At 37.1% G+C, this 7850-nt stretch overlaps 2 protein-coding genes across 2 annotated transcripts; one reads left to right on the top strand and one right to left on the bottom strand.

Moving 5' to 3' along the window:
* Positions 1-508: 508 nt before the first annotated feature.
* On the top strand, positions 509-3789 carry LOC111801878. The gene is made up of 7 exons (XM_023686089.1): positions 509-760; positions 863-965; positions 1080-2228; positions 2323-2385; positions 2454-2674; positions 2818-2936; positions 3403-3789. The coding sequence occupies exons 1-7, from the start codon at positions 692-694 to the stop codon at positions 3509-3511; spliced, it is 1833 nt and encodes a 610-aa protein (XP_023541857.1). The 5' UTR covers positions 509-691; the 3' UTR covers positions 3512-3789.
* A 428-nt stretch (positions 3790-4217) lies between these two features.
* On the bottom strand, positions 4218-7325 carry LOC111801885 (U-box domain-containing protein 62). The gene is made up of 8 exons (XM_023686103.1): positions 6632-7325; positions 6254-6512; positions 5981-6062; positions 5291-5348; positions 5075-5163; positions 4846-4941; positions 4697-4767; positions 4218-4560 (listed from the first exon to the last, which is right to left on the bottom strand). The coding sequence occupies exons 1-8, from the start codon at positions 7131-7133 to the stop codon at positions 4437-4439; spliced, it is 1281 nt and encodes a 426-aa protein (XP_023541871.1). The 5' UTR covers positions 7134-7325; the 3' UTR covers positions 4218-4436.
* Between the last annotated feature and the right edge of the window lie 525 nt (positions 7326-7850).

The raw sequence follows: 7850 nt of genomic DNA, 5'->3' as shown, positions 1-7850 counted from the left end.
GATATTTCTGATTTTTTTTATTTTTTTAAAGGAAACAATAGAAATGAAAATTTTGANAAGAGAGAAAGAAAATAAAGAACGAAAATTATACATTTAAAAAATGATAGGAAGATAGATATATGGTTTTCATCCATATAATAATGGTAATAAATTTTTTATTTTTATAAAAGTTTCGTTTATATACTAACAAAAAAAAATATATATATATATATTTCAAACGATATTTCTGATTTTTTTTATTTTTTTAAAGGAAACAATAGAAATGAAAATTTTGAAACAAGTTGAGAACATTTTAAAAAAAATTTGGAGGATTAAAATGGACAAAAATTAAAAACATATTTGAAATATTGGAAAAAAAATTGAATTGGATTGAAGATATTTGAGCGAATGTTTTTGGCGATGGTGCAGTGTTTTCAAAACCCATCCCGCTCTCTTCCCATCTCCAATTCAAATCTTCACGAACTTTCATTTTCCCTTTTTTTTTTTTTTTTTTTTTTTTTTNCTAAATAAACCCTAACCCACCACCTCTTCATTTAGATTCTCAAAAACTTCACACACTTGTAGATTGCGCGCCAATCCTTTCAACTCGCCCCAAAAGTGCGCTCTTTTTCTTCCTCTACTTCGAACAATCGTTGCTATTTTTTTTATTTTTGTACCCGATTCTCTTCCATTTCAACTGGGTTTCAAGCTTATGGATGATCGGTGCGATTCCAGAATCGATTCAGACCCCTTTTTGTCCTCGCCCGGATCGAAAACTAAGGTTGGTTCTGTTCTTAATTTACTTCTTCTACACTGTTGAACTGGATTATTTTTGTTCTGGGATTTCGTTTATGCTTGATTGAATCGGTTTCCCCTATTTTAGAATTTAGGCGGGAAGAGAAGTAGCAGTAATTTTGAAGAACAGTGTGAGACTGATCTTAAGAGGATAAAATTGCGAGATTCTGGATCCATGTGTGGTTCTCAAGGTAGGGATTTGTGTTCTTGATGAAATCTTAGAATTCTGGTTAGGAAGCCTTTTGGATTGTTCTCTTCTTTTTCATGTGAACATTGTTTCTCTTATTCTAAAATTGGTGTGGCAGCGATGAGTGTTCTTCAGGAGAATTGTTCGAAAACATATGAAGCTAGTGACGAATGTCAGATGGTTGAAGAAGAGGGGTTCCTAGCAGTTGATGTGCCTAAGAAATTGGATGTTAATGCTTCTCCAGCCAAAATGGCTGAGGAGACTAACGTGTTCGTGGGAGCTGTTAGCCCTACCCTTAGACCACTGGATCTTAATACTGAAGTTTGTGTTGCTAAAAGTTCAGGTTCCGATAACATCGATTTGGTGGACATTTCTAGAAAACAACATGAGCTCAGGAGCAACAAAGGCTCACGTGTAGCTGCAAGAGGCATTGATTTAGATCTCAATGTAGAAGATGTTTCTAGCTCTATAAACCTGGAAATCGTTCACCCTCTCAAGAACTGCAATAGGTTGAAGTCACAGGATTCCTCCGAATGTGCTAGCTCTACGGGTCCATTGGGAGAGAAGGATCCATTAAGAATTTGGAAGGAGATGAAGCAAAATGGATTTCTTTCGGCATCTCATGTAAGCATACCGGCACTAAAGCAATGTGGGAGGAGAAGCAAAAACGATGCTCATAAAAAAAAGATGGAAATTGCAAAAAGAGAGAAGAAGTTGGAGCTTGCTAAGAAAGAGCAGATCGATCGGTTCACCAAGATTGCTGCTCCAAGTGGTTTGCTTACTGAACTGAATCCCGGGATTATAAACCATGTAAGAAATAGAAAACAGGTCCATTCGATTATTGAGGCAATTGTAAGGTCTGAAAAACAAGAAAACGAACGCCTAGCTAATAAGCTTCTATCGGAAAAAAGACATGTCTCCAAGGCAGGAGCCAAAAGGGATCTTGAAAACACCAATGATCCAGAGGTAAATGTATTTGGCTCTTCTCAAGTATACGGCCCGTCAAATAATTTTTCTGCCAGTAGGCAAAAAAGAGTATGCTCCTTGACAAGATCGTTGATAACGGAGCCTGAAGGTGTGGACCATGGACAAATTATGTTAGATCGAGCCATCGGCAAGAACTATACTTCACAATCGAATACTACAAAAGACAAGGAAAATCTTGCACTTGAGCCATCATCATCACATGCTGTGTCTGAGAATGCTTGTCCAGTGTCTAATGATGAAGAAGAAAATTTGACATGTATTTCATCTCTTTCTCTTAAAGGTCAGTAGCTCTTGTATTCCTTAATACTCTCTTAACTGTTATGAAATATTTCCTGTTATATCTATGTGGTTACATGAATGTGATTGTTATTCAGCTGCTACTGTTGCTTCTCAATGGTTGGATTTAATGCATCAGGACATCAAAGGGCGTCTTTCGGGTAACCTTCTTAGTCTTTTGTATTCTGCGTTTGGCTGTTGGGAATAAAACTGACATGTCTTTATGCAGCTCTACGACGGAGTAAAAAAAGGGTTCGAGCAGTTATTTCTACAGAGTTGCCATTTCTAATATCTAAAGAATTTCCATCTAATGAAGAGAACGATCCATATGTTGCGAAGAATTCGCTCGAAGAAACTTCGGTTGTTTCCTCTGCTGATCTACATCAAGCAAGATGGACGAAACTGTTCGATCAGATGGATAAAGCTCTTGCTGAAGAAGAGAAACAATTAGTGAGTATACTGTACGACATTGTGCTGTTCGGTTGCTTTCATGTGCACGAGAATTCAATTTCAAACAAAATTTCTTTGGACAATTAATCCAATCAATAGGCTGAATATGGTATTGGCAATTGAATTCTACCTTTGAACTTCAGGAATGTTGGTTGAACCAAGTAAAAGAAATGCAGATGCATTGTGATCAAGGGCTTACTCATGCTCAGTCAAGCGCAGCTTTCGGCTCACCGCAACTGGGAGAAACCCAAAATGACTCGAGGTTAGACTCCAAGTTTAATTCCGGGTTACGTGCCTCATTACTTTTGCGTGTATAGTATTCATCTGCAAATCTTTTTCATCTTTTGCTACAATCTTAATTTCAACTTAGTTGCTATGATTTCAAAAGCTTCATTAGGGTGTCTGCCTATGGTTTGGTTAGACACTTAACTGAGTGACTTCTGGCTGCATTAAAGAAAAAAGTCTCATAAATCTAATTGACATTGTTCGCTGCGCTCCACGTAGAGACGTCTAGTAAACTTTAATCAAAGCATAAGGGCTACAGCGACTAAATTGAAGTCAGAGTTCAAAGAATTACTTTCGATAGGGTCCCTATGTGTCCTTTGATGATATCCCTGCATACTTATTAAGATATCCTTGCTACACACACACCAAGCCTGTTTGAGATGGTAATCAATAGACCAGAACTGTATGCAAATGTCTTTTTTTTTTTTTGTTTTTGTTTGCAGAACAAAGAAAATGAATAACACAGAGAGAGCATTAGCTGTTGGGGCAGCTGCAGCTTCCATATATTCAACTTGCAACTTTCTTTTCTCAGAGAATGTATCCTGTTTCTGATTTTTTCTTCCCTTTTTTTTTTTTTTTTTTTTTTTTTTTTTTTTTTTTTTTTNGGGCTAAATTCTAGCTTTGTAAGCCTTAAATGTGCTGCCTGCTGCTGTGGTATAGTGATTAGTTTTCTCTCTTTTTTTCTCTTGAATCCTTTGAAGGCTGTTCTGAGAAGGAAAAAGAAAGTGTACTCGTTGAGTTTTTCTCTTAGAAATCAAGCATTAGTTTCACAGCCTTCAGAGACTACTGGTATTTTTTTGGATATATACACCCATCTCCTTTTCTCTGCACTTTTCTAACTTCTTGGATGCAATTTCTATTATTGTGTAATGCTTCTTTGACTTTATGATACTCGGTTAGAGAAATACATGAATGAACCGAAATCATATCTAAGATAACTAAGAAAAGTTAAAAGAATTGGTTTATGAGGATGGTTTTCACTCTTAGAAGCGTGACTATCGAATGTTTGGGCTATTAGGTACTAAATTTAGATTCGAATTCTGGGCACGAGTCGTTATATTTATTTTTGTTATCGTTGATCTATGCTTCATCACCTACCTCTTCCATTTCCCATCTCTTCTACTCTACTTATGGTTCGACATTTTTTAATTTCAATTAAAGTTCCTATTAACCCAATCAAATTCAAATTAATCTCCTAGAGATAGAAACATTCTGATCTAAAAACGCACTGTTACAATCCAAGCCAGAACAATGCTACTCAGGTGTCAAAATTTAGGTGAGCTCTTTACTTGAACACAATGCTACTCACGTCTCAAAACTCATTCTACCTCTCCTTAAGCTCAACCATGCAAAATATCTGTCATAACCATATTTACAGCAATTCCTTTGTGTGTATGTAAATCCAACATAATGAGCCTCTAAAAACTAGGCTCCTAATCCATCTCAAATTCAAGTTCCTATAATCTATATTGCGAGTCTAAAGCCAATTCGGTGCAACCTTCTTTGTTATCGTCTTCGATGCTGCATCATTTGGAACCCTCGCAAGCGATCGGTACTGCAACTTTACACTCTCTGCATTGTCTAGTGTTTTCACCACATACCTGTAGTGTAAGAAGATGCCATTTTGTAAACTAAGATCAGGTAGCATTTGCAGAAAACAAATTTCAATCTTATTTTTCGTTGCCCCATTTACTCGTTTTGGAAACAAAATAAAATGAGGAACAAAAAATGACAAACCATCCATTCAAGCACTGTGCTGTAACGACAGCCTCACGTCCCACAAAACGCTGCGGCGTCCTCTTGTTCCCCTGATCCGTTAAGGCTGTAATATTAGTTTCAACATGTTATAATATAGGAACTAAATAAGACTACAGTTTTATGCTCACCTTGATAATCACCCTATCTGTCACTGCAAAAGGAAACTGAACACCACGACCTCGTGGAGTATCCATGAGAGTTGAATCACCATAACCACCTTTATCCTACATATGCAAACACTACAATGATTATTAAAAACTTGGAAGCAGTTGCAGTACGAGAATATCGTTCGCTCTGAAGCGAAAGTGCGACGAACGTAAATCCACGAGTAGAACTTGCCAGGTACCAAGCAAATACCTGCTCAAACCTCTCCCTTCTCCTTTTCGGTGAGCGGTAAAATAACAGTTCTTCTTCCCGGCGGAATGCTTGGACTGCAGCTTGTAGAGCTGAAGATGAAAATATCACGACACGAAAACGAAGATCGTGAAAATGTTCATGACAACGACGTTCAAAGAGAATATCAATCTATTACTTCACTATTCTGAGAGTAAGTGCGGAGAAATGTGTACTCACATAAGTTTTGAGCAATAGAATCTTCAGAAACTGACTGAGAACATGAGTAACAAGATTTCTGAAAAGACATCAAGAGAAATGCAGAAACTATTTCAACCGAGGTCGACAAAATAATTGACTGATTAATATGAACAGAGCAGCCATATAGCAATGGAAATTAAGGTGCACAAGATTGGTATACATTAATACTTGCAACAGAAAGTGAGTATTCAGAATCCAAATCAAGAAAATGCATGACAAACTCACTAAGACTAAATTCTGGTTATCTAGCCAAATTACTTGAATTCCCACAGCTAAGAGACAGGTCGCCAAGTTTTACATCATGATACACTGAAAAATACAAGTTCATAAGCTCAGTCGTGACAAAACTCGAGTCCGATTATCGAAAACTGAAAAGCTATGAACTTATAGATGCCAACATTCGAGTTCAAGCCTGCTACATATAAGGTAGTAGACTCATTTTTATAGCAAAAATTGTTATCTTCTTTAATTTTGAAATTCCTTGGAACTTTGATAGTTATATTTTCATAAATCTCACGGCCTGAAAAGGGTCTCTCATGATCAGGATTCTACCCACCAAACAGTTTCAATGCACCTCTTATGTTTGAACATGATGGAAAAAATGATAGCTAACATGATGAAAAGCAATTTAAACGGCATAGATGAGCAGTGTTCTTGCCAGTAACTCACTACTCTAAGAACATGTTGTATTCCACCACTCCCAAAGGAATGCCCACACGGCAATATCATTGCATCGTCCATGAGAGCGCCCCTGATTCCAAGAAGAAGTAAATATATCACCAGAAACAATTGAGATGGATAAATAAGTGAAGAAAATATAAGAACATATCATATTTCCTTCATGAAAACACACTAGAATCAAACTGCAAGCATCAAGTTCATACTTCAACATGATTGACAGGCTCAACCAAATGAAACATAATTGAAACACTTAGAACTCACGTCACAGGGTCGGTGAGAATTGCTCTCAGAGACTCTTCAGGTTCGCTTGAAAACGAAACATCCCTTCTCCCAAAACCACATCCATTTTCTATAGCTAAATCCTTCTGCCCAGAAGTAGATCCCTCAGTGCCTTGCAAATACTGGGAATAATAAGCATTTTCAGGTTCTGCTATTGTAACCGCATTTGGGTCGTTCCGAGTAGCTCCTGTGTTACAGCCTGAAGAGCCAACCAAGCCATCCTTGACCAACAGAGTTCCACCTAAAACCCATAAGAACAATTTATAGTAATTTTCAAAATGGGAGCAGATTATTCAAACAAACATTCTAAAATCATAGTTTCTATTTGGGGATTGAAAATTGGATGTACAAAGTTCTTACCAAACGATGAATGGTGCTTAAGCTTCCCATTCCCCAATTTGTTCGCCCCATTCTTCAACCCATCACTACTCTGATCGCTTATGTCTTTGTTGGTGTTGTTAGGGTTAGCAGTTTTAGTACACTTATTGACATCATCCAAAGAAGCAAGCCCCTCAACAACAACATCATCATCACCATCATCGACTTCATCTTCCTCATCGTCATCTTCATCGTCATCATCTTCCTCATCCGACCCTTTGCCACTACCAGTTCTTGCACCCTCATTACCATTCCAATTCCGGCTATGACCGAACACACTCCGGCGAAAATCTTCGCCCTGGTGAACAAAAAATCGGTCGCGGTCGACAGGTAAGAGCTTATCGTCCATGAAACCGCAGAGCTCGCGGGTTTTGGGAGCTGGGTCGGCGACGCGGCGCTGCGACGTGGTGGCGCAATTGAAGGGCATGGCATCCTCTTGGAAGACGAGGTGGGAGTTGAGCCCATTCATGTCTTCGGAGGACATCTTGTTGGGAGAAAGGGGTCGGAATGGAATTTGAAATTGTGTGTTATGGCGAATCGGGCATGGTGGCTTTTGAGGGAGTGGGATTTGTGACAGACGGAAGCTGGGAATTGGTGAAAATGGAAAAAGGGGAATTGGAGAATTTCAGAGGCTGAATTTCTGGTTTTGGTCAGATCACACTGTGTTCTTCGGAACAATGGAGACGAATTTTATGAATTATAATTTTCTATTTAATTTTTAAAATTCACGCAAAATTAAAAATAACACAAAACTCAAAATTTTAAAATTCAAGATTAAACAAATTTTAAATCCTCTACCTCAAATTTATAATTTAACCAAAAAAAAAAAATAATTAATTACAAATCTTTAATTAATTTGAATGGAGAAATCATTATTTTAAAAAATTATAAAGTCTTTATGAGTATTTGGATTTGGGCTTTGACTCAATCTCAGACTCATTTAATCTTGGACCCATTTTCATATGACCCAATTTATGACATGATACGTGTAACAAGGTGATACTAGACACGTGTCGATTACTAATTGGTTCTAACTTTAATAATTTTAAATTTTATCGAATAATGACGTATCAACTCGTTCAAAATATAAATTCAAAAAATAAAACAAAAAACGAATTCCTATGCACTAACTGCAATTTATTTAGTATTTGATTTCAAATTACCTACTTTTATTGCTATGAGTGTATAGTTTCATAAGTTT

The sequence above is a fragment of the Cucurbita pepo genome, chromosome LG01, assembly GCF_002806865.2.
Source record: "Cucurbita pepo subsp. pepo cultivar mu-cu-16 chromosome LG01, ASM280686v2, whole genome shotgun sequence".
NCBI classification, from domain to species: Eukaryota; Viridiplantae; Streptophyta; class Magnoliopsida; order Cucurbitales; family Cucurbitaceae; genus Cucurbita; species Cucurbita pepo.
This window is presented reverse-complemented; position numbering and strand designations above follow the sequence as displayed.